The 20,742-nt window shown below is 41.7% G+C and overlaps 1 protein-coding gene across 1 annotated transcript; it reads left to right on the forward strand.

Annotated features, from left to right (window-relative positions):
- The first annotated feature begins 41 nt into the window (after positions 1 to 41).
- ADAT1 (adenosine deaminase tRNA specific 1) lies at positions 42 to 20,197 on the forward strand. Its single transcript, XM_084269911.1, has 10 exons — positions 42 to 70; positions 162 to 353; positions 1,234 to 1,302; positions 2,677 to 2,731; positions 3,463 to 3,593; positions 5,440 to 6,055; positions 8,217 to 8,362; positions 10,557 to 10,656; positions 12,171 to 12,257; positions 20,052 to 20,197. The coding sequence occupies exons 2-10, from the start codon at positions 185 to 187 to the stop codon at positions 20,182 to 20,184; spliced, it is 1,506 nt and encodes a 501-aa protein (XP_084126037.1). The 5' UTR covers positions 42 to 70; positions 162 to 184; the 3' UTR covers positions 20,185 to 20,197.
- The last annotated feature ends 545 nt before the right edge of the window (positions 20,198 to 20,742 follow it).

The raw sequence follows: 20,742 nt of genomic DNA on the forward strand, positions 1-20,742 counted from the left end.
TATCTAATGTGATATGTAATAAGTAAACTTGAAAAGGGCGTTGCAGTTCGGTCTTGGATAGTGGAATCTGGTATGGGAAGATGTAATGTGGAACGAGGCGGCGGGGTTTGGAGAGACAGGGGTTGTGATTTGGTGTCGTGATGAAACCCAATTCTGTTCAGAACCTGCACTTGCACCAGGAGCCATGTGGACAGCGGATGAAATCGCTGAGTTATGCTACGGGCATTATAGGACCAGACTGCCAAAGCAGGGGAAACCAGATCCAAACAGGGAATGGACTTCATTGGCAGCTGTTGTCAAAGTGGAGTCTGCAACCCAAAGAGAGCTTGGTGCCGGCCCAGGACACCTGCAGGGTAAGAATGAGTTGCAGGACTTGGGGTGGGAGTGGGAGGAAGAGGAAGGGAAAGGGCAGTCCTTGGTGCTTTCTTACTGTCTGTGTTTCTTTTCAAGATACCTTTAAAAACCCCCACACCTTTCCTGTCATTCCTCCACCCACCTTCTTTATTCTTTGTGACTGTACAAACTTTTACAGTTTCTGTCTTGAAAGAGTTGGTTGTAGTTAAATACTCTTCTTCCCAGAGTGTAAGTATATGAACGCCTACATTTGGCTGTTCAGTAATTGGCAGAAGTCCAGGCAGGACCTAATGCAAACCCTTGCAAAAGTGTGTTTGGCTGTTACTTGAAAGAATCTTACAAAGCGGTCAGTTTAGTCTCCTTTAACAGGCTGTGCTATTTACTTGTGCATTTGTGTTAGCTCACAGTCATTTTCATTTCCCTTACATTTAAATGAGTTTTGTTTATAATATATTTTGATTATATAAATATATTTAATAATATAATTTCTGTTATAATGTTATTGTTAAATTATGTTATATTTAAATGAGTTTGTGGAGAAGAAAAAATTCCATGTTGTCATGCAGATTGTATCCCATGCTGCTTTTCTCCAGGCTCGAGGAGTCCTGTGCCAGTGTCTGCCATATGTTGACTAGCATGTCAGGCCTGTTTTGGCACTCCTGCTGTGGGATCATAGACTTATCCTAGCACTAGTGCTCCCACTTCCGCCTGATGAATTCAGTTTTCCAGCTGAAAATGTCCTTTCTGGCATGTCACGTGGCTAGCGCTCTGTACTTTCCATTCTACACAATGTTTTGTGTGTTGTCTTACTAGAATGACTGTATGAGAGCAATGCTTCTGGTGATAGATCATTGACTTGATGTTGTTTCTGCTTTTCAGTGACAAAGGAAGTTGTTGCCATGGGAACCGGAACAAAATGTATTGGCCAAAACAGAATGAGAAAAACTGGTAAATACGGTGTACAATCCAAGAACAGGCTACCTATGCTGCTTGCTTTCTTGCTGGTGGTGTTGAAGCTTTTATAACAGGCTTTTTCTCCCTTACTATACATTCTACAGCTAAATATTTGTGTATGCTTGTACAATAAATGTGTGGGATAAATACATTCTGTCCCACAGCTACCATTGCTACCATTTGTTGTAGGACTTTCCTTGCTTTGCTGAACCTAGAATAATCTGGTTGGTTTGTTTGTTTGTTTTTAATTCAGAATTTACCTGTCATCTCTATTGGAGGGGGGAGAGAAGCCATAGTAGTTAATTCTGAAAACTGATTAAGGAGGAAAAGTGTTTCTGGAGATGTACGGAACTTTCTGTCCTCTTTAGACTTCAGAGGAGGAATACAGTGAGATAACAGAAATGGTTTTGCTAGCATCTGTTCTAGGCTGTTTTAGGTTGGATGTTATATTTAAATGAATTAATGGAGAAAAAAAAGTGAAAATTCTGTATCTTAGATTTCTTGTGGATGTGATTTAGCCATCCTAGAATATTATTCACAGGCATTTTTTTATTGATTTAGGAAAATTGAGATTAAACTGTTGTACTACTTGCAACCTAGGTATTCAAAGACAAACTAGAAATTTTCCTAGAGGAAAAAAGTAAAGCAAATTCCTCTAGTAAAGCTAGACAAAGTGTTTGTCTTCAATGGTTTTAAGTGTTTTAAGCTTATAAAATACTTTCCTCTTAGGTTAATTTATTTTAAAACTTGTTTGGTAGATCATGTTAATAGCTATCTGTTAGAGAACTTTTAAACTTGAAACTTTTAGAACTGTTAGAGAGGATTCTTATCACCTGGCTTCTTATTCCTGAACTAAAAGGTCACCTACAGATTCTGTTCCTTGGGATTCTGCAGTATGCAGACATTGCAGGAAGTCTGGAGATGAGATGTGTAAACCTGGTAAATATCAGAATTACTGACAAGCAATTAAATTGTAGGACACAGTGCAACTTCAACCAAAAGCTTAACAAATACTTGAAATATTATGTATGTAAAACTGGGAATATCAAGATTTACTATTAAGAACAAACATCAGGAAGGTTTTAAAGGAAGCCAGTGTTTATTCAATTGAAAGAATTTCAAGTATCGGAAGAGTTAAAACTTGTTGTTTAAAGTTGTCTCTGGTTTGCTGTGGAGGGAAGACTTTAATCCTTTATTTGTTTGGCTATTGACCTCCTTTTCTAGTGACAGGAAGTTTAAATTTATTGGAGCATCCTAATGGGATTGTTAAACCTTCAAATGCTAGCAAATCTGGAGAAGAAATTGTTGGCTCTGTTCTTCTCCTTTTCAGCAATAATGTGTATTGTTCTGGTTTGGTTGTTGCTTTAGGAGATGTTCTGAATGACAGTCATGCTGAAATTGTGGCCAAGAGGAGTTTCCAGAGGTGAGGTGTAACGTTCACATGCTGTTACTCAGTGTCACTTGTGGCTGCTTGTTATGATACAAATAGTTTTGACCCATATCTGGCATAGCCAGATTTTGCAGCTTCATTGATGAGAATGTAGTGAAAGAGACGGTGTTACTTATGTGCAGGCAACTCTTCCCCACTTTGCTAGCAGGAGTTTAACCTAATAATTACACTTACAGGTGGTGTTAAGGCCCTTTCAAAAAAAGCCTGTTTCTTCATTCTTGTAGAGCCTCTGTACAAAGAAGTAGGATCTGGTTTCATGTGATGTCCATGCTGTCAAGACTAGTCTTTTTGTTCTTTCCCACACACCAGCCCTCCTGTTCACACAGGATAAGGTGGTTCAGGGAACTGAATCAGGAGAATAGTAATGCTGCAGAAATGAGAACATTTCTTGCAGTTTGTTGCTACTAAACTGGCTCACAGAATATGGATGAGTTGCCAAGTTGGTAGAAATACAGAGTAAAGAGATTAGATACACAATTTGAGGAGATACCAGACCTCAAAGGGTTAGATTCACTGGAGTTAATTATTAAAGTTCCAGTGATGTGTTTGTATTTATGTAGTACATTGGGTCCTATCTATCTGTAGAACCATTAAATGATGGTCTTGATCAGGACAGAACAGGCACTAGCTGGCCTCTAATTTCTGTTGTTTTCCCATGTGTCAAAAACAATGTAAAGCTTTCATGAAAATGTTCTGCCTAACAGGTATCTTCTCCATCAGATGTGGCTGGCAGCTTCCCATCAGCAATGCAGTATCTTTATTCCGGGAACTGAAACTGGGAAATGGAGACTCAAACCAAATACCATATTTGTTTTCTTCTGCAGTCATACCCCGTGTAAGTATGCTGGAGTGAATCAGTGTCATGGCTCCCACCTGTGGAATTTCTTCTGCCCCTTGCTTTTCTTCAGCCTGTCTTTGGCCAGGAGTGAGGGTGAGACAGTAAGCTGTCAGGATGTACCCTAAGATGTGCTTGACTGGTCCTGTGCAGATAACATTTGGCATGCCATCTCACTGGATGTGATTCACGGGAACTTTGTGGGTCTGAATTTTTGTTGGGTAATGGTACAAGCTCTTCATGTCTGTAGTACTTTTTGTTTTTTTAAAACAGCACCACAAAGATCTGGTGGCAGAATGTAGGAATGTGACCTCGTGGTTTACTGGCTTATTGAATGTCTTGATTTTACCACGTTCTTACCCTTGTGTTCTTCGACTGCTGGACTGTTAGCAAAACAAAGAAGTCAAACTACTCTCAGTACTTTGCGGAGTGAATTACTGGCTCGTACATTTTTATTATTTTGGTGGCATTGCTACAATTTACTGTGATTGTTTTATTTGTTAGTGCAATATGATAATAGAATTTACATCTTGAAATGTAATAGAATCACAGAATCACAAGGTTGGAAAAGACCTTTAAAAATCATCAGATCCAACCATTCCCATCCTAAACTAAACCATATCCCTAAGTACCTCATCTACCCTTTTTTAAACACACCCAGGGAAGGTGACTCAGCCCCTCCCTGGGCAGCCTGTTCCAGCCCTGACAATTCTTTCAGTAAAAAATTTTTTTCTAATATCTAATCTGACCCTGCCCTGGCCCAGCTTCTTGCCATTTCCCCTTGTCCTGTCACCTAGGAAGAATAACTTCCTCGCTGCCTTTCTCACGTCTGTCAGGATTTGTTTGCTTCTGAGGTTCAGAATTTAGGTTGTGAAGTTGTTTTAGTGATACAGATTAAGATTTCCATGCTTATTTGATAGATTATTCTTGAATTATTCTTTTGAGGTTTATGTTTAGCTGTGTTGGCCTGGAGGTGATTGTCCTGCTCTGCCCTGTGCTGCTGCAGCCTCACCTCAAGTACTGTGTGCGGTTTTGGGCACCACAGTACAAGAGGGACATGAAGCTATTGGAGAGTGTCCAGAGGAGAGCAGTGAGGATGGGGAAGGGTCTGGAGGGGAAGTCTTACGAGGGGAGGCTGAAGTCCCTCTGTCTGTACAGCCTGGAGAAGAGGAGGCTGATGGGAGACCTCGTGGCACTCTGACTTCCTTGCAAGGGGGAGCAAAGGGGCAGGTGCCAATCTCCTCTCTTTGGTGACCAGGGGTAGAACCCGAGGGAACGGCATGAAAATGGGACAGGGGAGATTTAGGTTGGATGTTAGGAAGAGGTTTTTTACTGAGAGGGTGGTTGGGCACTGGCACAGGCTCCCCAGGGAAGTGGTCACAACACTGAGCTGGGCTGAGGTCAAGAAGCGTCTGGATGATGCTCTCGGTCACATGCCCTGCTGTGGCTGCTCCTGTGTGGAGCCAAGAGTTGGGACTTGATGATCCTTACAGGTCCCTTCCTACTAGTTTTCATGTGAATCGTTAGCACTCCTTGTAGCCTGTCAAATTTCTTTGACACCTTTTGCTTTACAATTTTTGTTTCAAATTGTGCTTTTTGGCTTTCTTTTTTTCCCTTGGGTAAAATGCAAAACTTAAAATGCCATGTAACTGGCCCAAATTTCAGGGAAATCAGGTTTATTATAGTACAGGGCAATGTTGTTTGAAAAATGAGTTCTTGTAATTAAATTTTCCTGAGTGCAAATTTGTAAAAACTACTATTAGCCATAATATTACTGGTATGACTGTGTTCCAGTCATGAGAGATGCACTTTTGTCCTATTTTTACATTACTTTTTTTTGTTGTAGGTGGAGATGCTTCTATTATTCCAATTACTGAACCAGAGATCCAGCTTTCAAAGCCAGTGACTGGAGATGGTGCAGCTGGACAATCATCACAGCATAAAAGTAACCACGAACACTTGGAAATAGAAGATAAAAGGAAATCTGAGAAAACCTCAAGTAATCATGTAATCAAAAGAATGAAAACTGATGATGGTGGCTGTTTTTCTGTAATCACTGAAGACCTGTCTGTTCAGCAAGTATCTCTGAAACAGGATGACACAAATCTAAAGATCTGTGAATGTTCTGGAGAGATGCAAACAGCTAATAAGGAGACTGGTTTAGGGAGATCAAAGGTTGTAGATGTTTATAGAACTGGAGCAAAATGTGTACCTGGAGTGCTGGGTGATGCCCGAGTACCTGGCCTAGGATATCACTGTGTGGGATTACTACGAGTGAAGCCAGGTCGTGGGGACAGAACGTGCTCTATGTCCTGCAGTGATAAAATGGCTCGCTGGAATGTGCTAGGGTGTCAGGGAGCTCTTCTGATGCATTTCCTGCAGTATCCAGTGTATCTGTCAGCAGTTATAGTGGGGAAGTGCCCATATAGCCAAGAAGCTATGCGGAGAGCAATTATTGAAAGGTAAGTGCGCTGTATGGAGATTGTCTCCCATAACTATGTGTCACACAGATACCAGGCCTCTGCACTGAAGTTGTTTACAGATAACGTGAATTTCTACAAATTCACAATTTCAGAAAGTAGCCCTGTGTAGTATAGAGAAAAAGACGTCTAGTCAGCCTCACCTTGACCACTGGGGAGGAAGTGGAGCAGCTAATCCTGGAAACCATTTCGTGGAACATAAAAGATAAGAAAAATCACCAGAAGTGGTCAGCATGGATTTACCAAGGTTATGTTTGACCAACCTCTGTGATGAAGTGAGTGGCCTGCTAGGTGGGGGTAGAGCAGAGGATATCGTCTGCCTAGACTTCCATAACAGTTTTCATGCTGAGCTGCATTAGGCAGATTATTGCCAGCAGATCCAGGGAGGTGAGCATTCCTCCCTCCTGGCACTGGTGAGGCCACAGCTGGAGTGCTGGGTCCTGTTCTGGGCTCCCCAGTAGAAGAGTGTCATGGAGAGAGTCCAACAAAGGGCCTCAAGGACGTTCAAGGGATTGGAGTATCTCTCTTATGAGAAACAGTTCAGTCTAGAGAAAGTTTGGGGGGGTCTTGTCAATTTATACAGATAACTGAGGGAAGTGTGCAAAGAAAATTAAGCCAGGCTGTTTCCACTGGTGCCCAGTGACAGGACAAGAGGCAACTGGCACAAACAGAAGCTCAGGAGGTTCCTTCTGAACGTCAGGAAACAATTTTTTTTACCGTGCAGGTGACAGAGCACTGGCAGAGGTTGCCCAGAGAAGTTCTAGAGTCTCCTACCCTGGAGATACTCAGAAGCCATCTGGACATGGTCCTGTAAGGTGGCCCTGCTTGAGCAGGTGGTGGTGGTGTTGACCAGGTGAAGTAGGAGAGGACACTTCACACCTCAACCCATCTGTGATGTGCTGAAGTGGTTCAGGCCATCTAGCATGTGACAGCTTGTATTGGTCAGCTGGAAAAAGACTGCGTTAGACTGGAAAGGCAAAACTTTTTTGCATTTCAGTGGTAGTCTGAATTTGTCTACTCCTTTGATCTGGTTTACACCCAAGATTTAATTTTTCTCCCTGCTATGTTAACACAACCCATCAACTCAGGGAGATTTATGATACTGGTACTACATAAAGCAAGTCATCTGCTGTGCACTGGCTTGCTCCTCAGATCTTTTGAGTTGATGAAAGCTATCTCAACAGCAGAAGGATAGGAAGTGGGTGTTTTTCTTGCTGAATGAGTGCCAAAAAGGAACCTGCAAGCATAAGAGTGGAGTAAATGGAAATGGACAAGAGCAGAGGGAAAGAAGAACAAGAAAGAAACTAGGAGCTGAACCATTGCTTTTAAGAGGCAGTTACCAGACCAGTTCATCTGAAAGGCTTGACTTAGTAACTTTTTTTTCCATAGCTTTGCATCCCTCTGAGATGGTTATAAAAGAGGTCGTGGTATATTCATAGGGGAAACTCTAGCTACCTATCCAGTGGAGTTCACTGGGTTATCCTTTCCTCAGTTGGTAACACATGGTACAAGAATTTGCCCTGCTTCATTAGGTTGCAAAGTCAGTCACTTTTTCAAACTACTACATATGACAGTATGAACTCAGTCTTAATTTATGCCTGCTTTGTGTAAACATTATAATGATTAAACATGTGCTGGTTTACGCCTCATTTGATCCTAACCCCAGTTAGCGTGTCATGGTCATTTAACAAGAACGAGATTACACATGGAACAGTAAGCATATTTTGTATCTTTCTAGTCTTTGATTATGAACATTTGGTTCCATATGGGTTGTTCATGTAATATGATTGACTATGTAAATACTTTGATTATTATATTTCATTGTGATTGCACTAGTACATTGCATATTTTATCCTGCGTACTTTATCTAGGTAACTTTTAACTAGGACTTTTAAAAAAAATCATCATTGTATTTCTAGTATATATAGTGTCTTAATAAAGGGTGTGGCTTTGTTTTTATAAAAAATAATTTTTGAAGGGAAAAGTGTTCCCAAGCCTCCTTGTCTCTCTTCTATAACTCACATTCAATTCAATTTTAATGTACGAGTAACATGTTTGAGATTATGAAGGGAAATCTCACAAAATTGGCCTGTCTGGGGGAACCAAACTTAAAATCACTTGTATTTTTCTGTGTTTACTTTAGGTGTCAGCACATCTCATGTTTACCAGATGGTTTTCTCACTCAGGAAGTTAAGCTGCTGCAATCAGGTCTTCAATTTGAACATAGTCGTCAGGCAATTCAGGAAGTTCAAGCTCAGAGCAAAACAAAACTTGTTCCTTGTGGTGCAGGTGAGTTAACTTGAGCTAGTTGCATAATTGTGCAAGAGTTCAAATAAAAGTTGATGGCTTCCCAGAACAGTGGTAGTGCTAGAGGCAGAGTCTGACTTACAGCAAGAAAATTCAGACTGGAACTGAAGTGTTAATAATTTATAGTATTCACTCAGCCTCTAGTTCCCTCTAGGGAGTTTCCAGACTGAATAAATATGTGGTTGATGCCATTAAGAATTGAGAATCTAAACGAGTGAAAACAAAAGTTCTGAGGGCAATAAGAAAACAAAGCTATCAAAACCCTTCTTTTTTCAATTAATTTTGCATTTTTCTTGGTAATGAACAGACTGGCCATGCTGAATTCTGCATGTAATTTCTCCAGAAATCTGTGGACATGTAAAGAATACAGGGTAGTATAAAGTAAAGGTTTAATTGATAGAGGTTTTGGACATGGCATTTTTTGTCATGGCAATGAATGGATATGCAAGTCATGTTGTGATTTAGCAGCATGGTGTCATTTGGGGAAGAAAAAATCAGCAGAACTGCCACCCTGTGTGTGTATCGTTCAGCAGATTTCTTTTATGTGTGGGCCCGTGTACCTTCTGCTGTGGTGTCCTTTTCTGGATTAATTGGAGGTTACCTTGTTACAGTTCAGCTGATGATAAAATAGATTCAGAACGAAGGATTCCTTAATGGAATGTAAATGCATTAAACCGCAGCTATTTTCAGGTGCCAGGAAGGAAAAGATTATGATTTTGTGAAGTAGGAAACAAAGCCCATCATTAAAAAATGGTGTCAGTTCACTTAGCAAAAAAGATCTGAAGCTAGCTGTGACGAAAATCCTGTGTATGTCTGTTTTCCTGTACAGTTACTCAGACAATTCTGTTAATAAAGATGAACGGTGGGTGTTTTATAATGCTTTCTCACATATATGAATTATGCCAGGTTGAGCTTTTTTCTTGGTGAAAATCAGAATAAATTCTAAATTCGGGATTGTTACACTGATTATGGGAATACAGTTGGTAGGAACATACCAGCTGGCATTTTTAAAAAGAAAGATGTGTTCCATCTAATGTTTAAGTTTGTGATAACTGTGAAAGCACAGAAAACATCTTCATTGGAAAGTGAATTTTTATCTGCTTGTCAGAAACTGGTATCCTCTGACTGGGTGGTTTTAAATATTCCACATGTGGAGGGTTTAATACCAGCTGTATGTATTTAATCTTACTTGACACTACACAGGATTTTCATTTAGTAGAGTGATACACTGTTGTACCTAAATCACAATGCAAGTACAATTTACACTTTGCAGGATACAGCTGAACTGCAATACAGGTGATTAACATGACCAGTCTCCATAATATGCTTTATAATGTGTAGTTTTGGAGCATTCTTGAAGAGAAAGATGGTATCACGAAGGAAGGAAGCTGTGAAAATTCTCTTTAGGGTATATGCATGGGCAACTGGTTTGCCTCGTAGGAACCCAGAGAAATGGAAGAAAGTAGAGAACAAAAATTGTTTCAAGGCAGGAGAAGGTAAAGGAACTGTTGTTAAGCAGTGGAAGGACAGAAGGGACAGATTGGGCATGTCAATCAGTTTGCTTCTCTTAACGTTCTGATGCTTTGCTAGTTGTTTTACATCTATAACATAAGGCATGCAGAGTCTTCAGCATTAACAAATTTACAACAATTGATTTTTATTTGACTGCTAGCTAGTAACGTTTTTCAAGTGAAGTCTACCGATATTTGATGTACCTCAGTTACCAAACAGAGAGGAAACTATGTAGAGTATACAATAGACAATCAAATAATGGCACATAGTAAATTAATAAGAAAAACATGGAGTATTTCACAGCCTGATAGGAGAATAAGCTGTTTGACTTGGAAATTTCTTCATGCTTTCTCTGGACAGGATGCACTCAAGGAAGGAGAATGCCCCTTAACTAAAAAGTGGGAGGCCAGGTATGTAGAGGCATGGATTCTTGAAGAACCTGCCTAAGATGAAAGGTGCCCATGTGGGGGATAGTGTTTTGTTTATTTTTTATTAAACCAAATTTAGGTGGAATTCTGTCCGTGGAGAACTATGGTCCTCTGTCTAGGTTAAAATTTTTTTGGAAGCAACATGGTATTATGTGAGGCTGTAGCATGAGAAGAACTGTTAATTTCTGCTTTTGTGATGAGAGCATCTCCTTCGTTCATAATCCTTTCTACTACAGCGATCAGTTGGAGTGCAGTCCCTGAGCAACCTCTGGATGTCACCTCAGATGGCTTCCGGCAGGGAACAACGAAGAAAGGCATTGGGAGCCGTCAAAGCAGGTGGGAATGCTGTCATGCCTGGATGCATAGATATTATTTGTTAGCATACGTGCCTCTAACACACAGAGCATTCTTAGAGCAGGAAGAAATCTGAGGAATGGAGAAAAAGGGGAAAGGAAATCCTCTTTTTTTACATGTGCTCAAAATTCACTAAAACATTCAAAAGTTATTAAGGAGGGCCTGCAAGACACTGTGATTGCAAAGGTCTCGTTTCTTTAGGAAATCAGGATTAAAAAACAGTGCCAAGGAATAAATAAACTTTGTGCTTTTGTGTAAAGGAACTTCTATAACAAAAATAAGGAATTTATAGCTTTATTGGGGGTGGAGGGGGTGCGTTTAGTACGTAAAGACGACTTCAATTTCTACCATGGATTTTCTCCCCTCAAGGAGTCTCAGAGTGATTGGTGGGAATTGTTTGGGGTTTTTTTTACCCCCTGCAATATGCTAGGTAACACTAAACATCAAGGAAGGTAAAGCTGAATGTCTAAAAGGAATTTGTAGGTAGATGTCTGGTATGTATTTTTGTTAATGCTAAATTAATTAAACCAGCGAAATCTACAATATAAACCTCTGACAGATTAAGATGAAGGTGAAATTTTAGAGCATCTTTAGATTTAGAGCATCTGCCGGTTTTGGGGTTCTTGAAAAATGTACCAGCCAAGTAGGGTTTGGGGGGGGGGGGTTTGTGGGTTTGTGGGTTTGGTGGGGGGTTTTTTAAGTGGTCTGTCTTCAGAGCTTCTGGAGAATCAGCTTTTGTGTGTTAGAGATTTAAATCAGATGTTATGAAGACAAACAGATAAAGAGAATTAAATAGAGAAAATAGCTGGAGCTTCCAAAACAAGCCATATTTTATAAACAGCTCTTCTGGTTACCTTCTCTTTGGGGGAAAAGAATGGCTTACGGCTGACATAGACATATATGGTATCTTCAAAAGGCCTTTCAGACTTTGATTTGCTTTATTTTTTGATGAGGCTCTTTGTATTTAACTGCCCTGCAGCTGTTGCTGAGTGTGTCCTTGTCATCATTGTGAGAAGGACAGCATTGTTCCAGATAGTTCTGTTGGTTCTTTTATTCCTTCTGAATAATACAAAGTTTGCCAGCTTGAACATGCATTTGGAGCCATTCTGTCCTTCCTTGATCAGTTCTGGGGCTATTCCTTCTGGCTCAGCCTCGCTGTAGCTGTGAGCTGATGACAGAGCAGCCTCATAAAGATAACAGTGGGCATATTAAAATGTTCTTTCTGCAAACTGACAAGAGTGCTAGCTGGGACAACAGGCACAATACAACTCTTTGTCAACATAACATTTAAAATGAAGGGAAAAGGCAGGTGGACAGCTCAGACGGGATAGGAAAGATAAATTGTGGAGAACTTTTAACATTCTTTGAGAAGTGAACATAGTTCTTATCAAAAACGTTCATGTGGGATGTACAGCTGTGAACTGTAAAAGGAAGTGCATTTCTGATTCCTTTTTCCAATCAGAATTTTTTTCTTCTTTACTTGTTCCCCCCATCAGATCCAAGATTTGTAAAGTGGAGCTCTTCCACACCTTCCAAAAGCTGGTGACAAGCATCTCGCTAGAGGATCTACCAGACACTCTCCGGTAAAGACATTTGTGTTTTATTTAAAGATTGAGTTCTTCTTAATGAAAGGCAAGAATACCATGTGATGATACCAGAATCTGCTCATGTATTTCACTTTGGATAAATTTATTGTTAAAATCTGAATTTTGAAACACATGGCATGTGCTTGATGGGTTAGGAAAGGTCTCTCTTTGATCACCTTCTTGGAGAAATAGCTATTGCATCTCCTGCAGCAATGACAGAAGAAACTGGGGTGGTTGTTTTGGAGTTCAGGTAAGAATTTGGGGTGACTGATCCCTTTTGAAGGTTTACAAGTTTTCAAAACAAAGCTCTGTTGAGCTAATTTAACTGCTTGTAGCTGCTGATGAGGATGGTCCTGCAGCAGTCTCTGCTGCTACTAGCTGTAGATTCCTGTTTTCTCCCTGGTATCTCTGGCACTTCTCCAGTGTCTTGGTGAGCCAGTTCAACTAGTTAACATGGTAGAAAATGTCTTTATTTCCTATTGGATTGATGAGCTGAATTGGCTCATGGAAAGCTAAAATGGATAATAAAACCTGTGCAAAAGGGAGTAGGAGGTGTGTGTGGTTGGAAGCAGGGAAGATAGGCCATTTCTGCTTTTTGTGATACCATGACATTACATAGATGAACTTAGCCAAAGTAAGTGTGCACTGAGTCTTTATAGTTATTAGAATCACAGAATCATAGAACATCCTCAGTTGGAAGGGACCTGTAAGGATCATCAAGTCCCAACTCTTGGCTCCACACAGGAGCAGCCACAGCAGGGCATGTGACCGAGAGCATCATCCAGACACTTCTTGACCTCAGCCCAGCTCAGTGTTGTGACCACTTCCCTGGGGAGCCTGTGCCAGTGCCCAACCACCCTCTCAGTAAAAAACCTCTTCCTAACATCCAACCTAAATCTCCCCTGTCCCATTTTCATGCCGTTCCCTCGGGTTCTACCCCTGGTCACCAAAGAGAGGAGATTGGCACCTGCCCCTTTGCTCCCCCTTGCAAGGAAGTCAGAGTGCCACGAGGTCTCCCATCAGCCTCCTCTTCTCCAGGCTGTACAGACAGAGGGACTTCAGCCTCCCCTCGTAAGACTTCCCCTCCAGACCCTTCCCCATCCTCACTGCTCTCCTCTGGACACTCTCCAATAGCTTCATGTCCCTCTTGTACTGTGGTGCCCAAAACCGCACACAGTACTTGAGGTGAGGCTGCAGCAGCACAGGGCAGAGCGGGACAATCCCCTCCTTGGACTGGCTGGCTGTGCTGTACTTGATGTGCCCCAGATGACGTACAAATTCTCAGCATAGCCGACCTCCAGCATCTGATCCCCCAGTCTGGATGTGTAGCCAAGGTTGCCCCTTCCCAGGTGCAGAATCCAGCATTTCTCCTGTTAAACTTCGTGTGGTTGGTGATTGCCCAGCTCTCTTATGCATCCAGGTCTCTCTGCACAATTTCTTCTACACTCAGAAGTGTGATCTTGCTTGCTTTTGAATTTTTTTAATTAAAGATTGCAGTTACCTTCTGTGTCTGTAGAAGTGTCTCATAAGTATTTTAAGATTCTGCTATCAACATGAACTGTGCTATTGCTGACATAGTTTCAACTGATTCTGAGAGAAGAGAGATACTTTCTTCTTAAATCTATTTTAAAACTAAAATTATTAGCCTGTTTTGGGTGGGAGTTTGTCCTCACTTGTGTGCATCATAATGTCCTTAAATAATGTGTGAGATGGTGCATTGTTGAGTAGGTGACTGTCCTTGTTGCAGGAGGCATTGAGTTAATTTTCTTCCCAGCAGCTGTTGCAGTGCTGTGTTTGGGATTTAGGATGAGAATGATGTTGATAACACACCGATAGTTTTAGTTGCTGCCAGGCAGTCAGGGACCTTTCAGCTTCTCATACTGGCTGCTGGCGAGAAGGGGGGGACCGACCAAGAGGCTGTGAGGGGACCCAGCCAGGGCAGCTGCCCAGCCTGGCCACAGGGATGTTCCGAACCACACGGCCTCGCGCTCTGTGTGTAACTGAGGGGTGGGCTGAGGAGCAGGGCCCCTTGGGGTCTTACTGAGCATTGATTTCGGCTGGTGAGAAATTGTATTCATAACTTGTTTTGCATATTCTTTTAAAATTGTTGTTGTTATTACTATCTTCCTCTTCTGTCCTGTTAAACTGCCTGTATTTCAATCCAGAAGGGTTTTTCCCCTTTTTTTCTCTCTCCATTTTCAATTCTACCCCCCCCACCTCACCCCCCTCATCCCCTCCCAGCCCACTGGTTGTTGGTTTAGCTGCCTGCAGGGTTAAACCATGGCAGTAACTCATTGTGCTGATCATGTGCTGCTTATATAAAGTCACTTCACCTCAGGGCTTTTCTAAACTCTGGTGGCTTTGTCATTTCCTTTGACTTTTTTGTCCTCCACCATTTTTCTGTCTGTGCTGCTTGTGACAAAGTTCAGCTGCTTTGCAGATGCAGCATAGATTTTAGCCTGCACAAACTGTTAGTACAGCAGAGGTGCTAGCTCACCAGCTTGTCTAGCTGCTTTCCTTTTAAAGTCTTTGTTTTCCTACTCTTCACTTAGCAATACAATATTTTTATTTTGTTTTTTGTTCCCCACTCCTTCCCTTCCTAGACAACATTCTGATGTTTTCTTCCTTTTTTGTTTTTCTTCCTTGTAGTCCCAATTTGAGTGGACTTCAGATACACTTTCAAATTGTACCCTCTAAACTCCTGTATATTTAACTGTTACCCAGTTTTGTATCTTCCTGTTCAAATGTATGTTATCTTCTCCTACAAGTGGTTGGTTCTAGTGCTGGGCTGTCACCGGTTCCTTTTCACACTTTGGCCACACTTGCAGTCTGCTTTTTGGTCTCTTGCCTCCTATCCTTTCTGCTCCACCAAGAGAATCTCATTCTGTAGTCCCTTCAGGTCTGCTGAACAAGCAGCTGGTCTTGGTAGCTGTAGGGTATATTACAAGGATTGTTCTTTACTTACTTAAACCTTCCTTCATCTGCTGCTGTCTACTGTCAGACCTTGGACACCAGGGCAGTTAAAGCTTTACCTGGACCTGGCATGCTGATTCTGATGTGGGGTTTTTTTCTTCTTCTTCCCTGCATCTAAAGCTGGTTCTCATGCTTTTTGTGCTTTCCTTCCTCTTCCATTCCTCACTCCTCTCCTGAGGATCACTGTTAAATTTGAACAGGTAGAGAGCCTACTAGGGGCAGAACACTGCTCTCTCCCCCTAAGAGCAAGTGTGGGCATTTGTAGGGGTGTAGCTTAGCTAAGGTTCCCAGTGTAACATTCAGCAGGTTGGGTTTTTAGGATTTAGTTTATTTGCTTTCAGCGGAGACTGAGCAGGAAGTGGTGTTTGGCTGGTGTTAGCTACTTCTGCACCAAGAACCAGACAGTACCGTATTGTGCTGTCCCACTTTCTTTATTCCCCTCTGACAATTTCTATGGTCTGTCTTCTGTGCCTTAAATTCTCATTCATCTCTCTGGGCTGTCTAAAATATTCATTGTTTCTCTGTAACCTCTTGCCTCCATCGGCCAAACTCCCTTCTCTTCTGTTGTCTCCCTCTCACATGTCGTTTCATGGTAATGCTTTGAAATTACTGGTACATAAATCCACCTTTTCTATGCTAGGGTTTTTTTTCAGGTTTTCCATGCTCACTGTCAAAGGAGTGATGACACTTCATTGGACAAAGTTGTGTCTTTGCTGCTGTTACTGTAAATGTGGCTAATTGTTAGCTAAAGCCTCTGCAGTATTACTGTCGTTTGCAGATCACTTGGTGGTAATTTGCCAAAGGTGGGGTTTGTTTGTTTTATTTTTAATGTGGGGTGGTTTGGTTGTGGCTGGTTTGGTTTTTTCCTTGCTGGCAGGAGTAACCACGCCTTGTTCATCACCTGAGGAAGGGGAGAGCTGCCTTTTGTCAAGCAGGGGCATCCACCCTGCAGGGTCACCAGGCATTGCTGTTTGTGCAAGGTGTAGCTGGCCTGCTGTGAATGTCTGAACCTGAGAGAGACTATGTAACATAAACCTGCCCTGAGTTTCTTGTTGGGCTTGTTAAATGCATGACTGATCCTCTGTTCTTCTGAACTGTGGTCAGCAGCCATCTCCATGAAGCTTGTGCTTCCTTCCTCCTTCCCATTCAGTGCGGATGCAGTGCTGTCACTTCCAGGGCTGTTGTAGAGAGCACAAGGACTGTCAGATGGCTTTAAGATTTAACATCCAGACTGAAGTATAGAACCTTTGCTTGGCTTCTGTGTTTAAAATTTTTTGCCAGTGTTCATTTATGAAAAACAAAGGGATTCTGCCAGTTCAACATTAAGTATTTCTTGCTGGAGGGATTGAGGATGATTTTAAGGAAGTATCAAAGTAACCATCACTGAAGAGGTGCAGATTCATTGTTACTGCTATTCTCTAATTTAAAAACAAACAAACAAAAAAAAACCCAAAACAAAATACCCCAAACCCAAACTAATAAAAAACCCACCCCAAAACTCCCAAAACAGCAACAAAAAGCCCAAACCACCAAGTCCTGAGACACATTTGGCAATAATGTTTTAGCAATGTTTTAGTACCTTTGCAGTATTATTTTTAAAGTTTGCAGTTCAGTTATTCCTGTGATCATCTTAATACTGTATAGAGGCCTGCAGGTCAGTTAGGTCTTCTGATCTAGCTAAGAAAATACTATACTGCACGTCACAAATGCTTGTTAGGTCTTTGCCAGATTGAAGAGCCTTTATTAAGTAGTATTTTCTGTCCCATGAAAATACTTAGCCATCATAAATATATCAAAACTTGATTTTTTCAAAGTGTTGAAGAACATACTGATTGAGTCAGGCCAGGTATGGTTTCCTGACCCACTTTCATTATGGATTCACAACAGGGGTTTTTTGTACATTGAGGATCTGTGAGCTTTTGCCCTCTTAGATATGACTCATTAATTTTTGTGGCAGGATATAGTTTTGGTTGATGCCTTGTGCTTCTGTCAACGTTTTTCATGTACAATGTGTATGAAATACCAAAAGTGCATTATGGGTTGAACATAAGTGTTTAAATATGGGACTAAGGGTAGGGTTTGTTGCTGGGAAGAAAGTATTCAAGCAATGTATTACTTTTCTTTGCAGGCTGCCTTGCTTGTGACCCCATTTCTGCTCAGCTTGGCGTGTGGCTGAGCACACAAATATTTTCAAGAATAATGGTGATTTATGTAAGGCTCTTCCAAGAACATGATAACTTTTCAAAATGAAATCTGTGGATCACCTCTCATGTCTTTGGCACACAGCCATGATAATCACTGTTCCTCTCTTACACAGTAGTATAGGTGTCAGTTTGAAACAGTCGAGAGAAACATAAAAGGAATGTAGTCAGGCAGACCTGGATAGGCTGGAGACCGTAGGGTTGTACTGGACTTTACTTGGGGCAGCAAACTAGTCTTCACTTCTGACAACAACCTGTCACAAGTTCTTCATTACTAATGCTCAGACACTTGGTGGTCCAACCAAAGCTGAGAGACAGACAAGTCTTGTGAGGTTTTCAGGCAGATGTAGAGTACTTGGAATTCAAAAACATTTTACACATATATATGTTGAAAATTTCATAGAAGCTTAATGAAGAAGTTGAGAGAGAATTATATAAATCTGCTTGATTTTTGGCAGCTCTTTGAAGAAGCTGTTTAAAACACAGCTTTCTGTTGCATCTGCTGTTAAACCCTGTAGTGATGATGTCTGATTGGGGAATGAGATACTGAGAGGCTGTGGTCAGATGCACCCAGGTAGTTGATACACCAGGGTGGAAATACTGAACTGCTTCTTACTGTCTGTCCTGCTTTTGTGCTATCTGTGTTTTCCCTTGCTGTTTACCACAACAGTTTCCAACAAAGTTCTGCTGGAATAATGAGGGTTAGAAAAATCCCACATGTGTTTTAGTTGAGTTGAATCAGATGGCCGGATATGAGTTGAAGAGCCATTGATTTGCCAGCAGATTCAGGAAAAAGCAACATTTCTCAAGGAGGAAATTAAGAACAGCTAGGCATTGGTTTCTTTCTCTTGGCTTAGTGGCAGGTGGAACCTGTATCTGAATCTAGATCCATTTATGTGCAAGGAAAACAGCTATTTCACTTGTAACAAGATTGAGAGAGTTCAGAAATCTGTATAATCCTTTTTAAATCTTTGACCATGCTAAATGTGACCTCACAAGTACCAGTAGCTGTGGTTTGAAAATGTAAACAGCATCTGATACTAGCTTTTCTATGACAAAGGAAAAAGAAAAGTAATTAGATGCATTTGTAGTGAAGAAGGGCAGGGCCAGTTTCTCTAACAAGTGCTGGGCATTCAGGCAGTGTGCTAGCACTCCCAAACAGTGAATGTATCATGCATGTTGCTCCCCAGAGAATGGTGCTGAGGTGGAGGAGAGGGCACTGGTGGGTTGTACTGCGTTTGAGGTACATGTTGGGAGTATCTCATAGAGGGACAGCTTGCCTGTGCTAGGGGTTTGGAGATGGTTGTGGTGGGTTGACCCTTCTTGAACCTGTGGTTTCCTGAACTCTGCTTATGCAGATAGCTGATGGTCTTTTGCCTGTTCTGTGATGTGCCTAAACTGTGACCCACCATTGATAATGGGGTTCTGTCCCTGTTCCACTGGCCAGGTGGAGGAGAGTTGCAGTGTGCCCCTCCATGGAATTTTCCAGAGCAGCTTGGAGGTTAGTTTCACAGGGTTTGATTAATGCAAAAGAGGTAAATAAAACAAAATAATGAGTGCAGGCATGTTTGTAAGAGAATTTGCATCTCCCATGTTCAGCAAGGTCTGAACAGCCATGACATGGTGTTCTAAAAATATGTTTACAGCAGCAGGCTGAGTGCCTGAAAGACAGCTTCTGATGGTCTGCTGTTATATTTTTGGCTTGTTAGGGCTTTTTGGGGGTGGTAATGATTTTGAGCATGAAAGCCTGTTCTGGAAGCTAGTGTAGTGGTTCTTGGACTTCCTAGATTAGGGTCCCTGTAGTAGTTCTGCTCTTTCTCTTAATGAAGGTCATGTTGCCTGTGGCCTTCCTTCTGTATTGGGTTGAATGTATAAATGCTACATGCCACGTGCAGCTGACAGACTGTTTGGCAAAAGAGGCTGGGAGGAGGATGCCAGTAAAGAAAAAAAGTGTTGAAGGGATAGTCTTAGAGGCACTTGTGTTTGGATACTTTAGACCTGAATTTCCCTATTTTGAAAACCAGTGGTATATACACTCAGCAGAGTGACCAGTGGTTCTGCTGAGATTGTGGGGAGCAGGTGCTACCTGAGGAAGGCAAGAGCACCACAAGTGCTGAGGCCCTTTTGCTTCAGGGAGAAGATAAAAATATATTTTCTCCTTTGTCTCAACTCTTCTCCGTTACTTTGTGTTGGAAAAGAACTGTCCTGTTCATTCTTGTTCCCTTCCAGGCAATAATCCTATCCATGCTTCTAGCAAAACAAGGCTACTTCCACCCAGTGCAAAGCATCTGTCCCCAGTCACCTGCTCTGTTTTGCTTCAGCGATTTTGCTATGATGGATGTTTTTTGTAACCCTGTTTTCAAACACGGGGTACTTCTGTTGCTGGAGAGTGTGTATGGAGCATGGTAGAGGAGACATTTTGCTTCCTTCTGTCTAGATACAGTAGCTTCAGTGTCTGGGTTTCTCTGAGTCTCCCTAGCAGCACAAGGGAATTTAAATTACTAGTGTGAAAGAGCTCACAGGGTATCATCATGTTCTTAGGTGTTTGATTTTTTTTTCATTTTGTGACATTCCATGCAATAGGATAATAGAGTTTTGTTGTTGTTTGTTTTATCAGGATGAAGACTCTAGAAACATACTGGGACTACAAGGAAGCTGCAGTAAGTTATCAAGAAGCCTGGAAAGTGCTGCGTAGCCAGGCCCTGCAAGGTTGGGTCAAGAGTGCCAAGGAATACCTGCACTTCATATGAGCATACACATGGCTGTGTAAATCCAGCACAAAGCTCTGCAGTTCAAGAGCCAGGAAAAGATGCCCTATATACCTCCTGGGCTGTAAGAAGACAGGAGTGAAAAGGAAAGCAATCTAGAGAAGTTCTTATTTTGGTTGAATCGAAGCCCCCTTTCTGCTGAAATACAGAGACAGGGTCATTGCAGACCTAAATTTCACAGCACTGTGCCTCCAGAAGACAGGCAGCAGCCACGTGCTATCCTGTGCTGGCTGAGGATACGATTTATCAGGCACAGTCCATCGCAGTGGCAGTAATGGAAGCTGCAGTGGAAGGGGTGTTACTGAAGAAGGGCTGTCACTGGAATATTTTAGCACTGCTTTTTTCTTCCACTCTTCATAATGTTACGGTTGGCGTTGTGTTGCTTGGACAACCCTGATGTGTAGTAGGTAATATTTTTAAAACTCTCAGCTCTCGTTCTCTGGTGGCCGGGAGAATTTTCCATGCCCCCTACCCCCACCTCTTCTAACTGGAAATAATAGTTCTGTTAAAGGGTCTTTTTTTCTGGGATCCCATCTATAA

The sequence above is a fragment of the Gallinula chloropus genome (assembly GCF_964237585.1).
Source record: "Gallinula chloropus genome assembly, chromosome: 13".
NCBI classification, from domain to species: Eukaryota; Metazoa; Chordata; class Aves; order Gruiformes; family Rallidae; genus Gallinula; species Gallinula chloropus.

What these genes read in the sequence shown, in the direction of transcription:
- ADAT1 (XM_084269911.1), top strand. Translation starts at nt 185, where the DNA reads ATGTGGACAGCGGATGAAATCGCTGAGTTATGCTACGGGCATTATAGG. An exon ending in ATTGGGAGCCGTCAAAGCAG is followed by an intron (nt 10,657 to 12,170) that starts GTGGGAATGCTG and finishes TCCCCCCATCAG; the next exon opens with ATCCAAGATTTGTAAAGTGG. An exon ending in GATCTACCAGACACTCTCCG is followed by an intron (nt 12,258 to 20,051) that starts GTAAAGACATTT and finishes TTGTTTTATCAG; the next exon opens with GATGAAGACTCTAGAAACAT.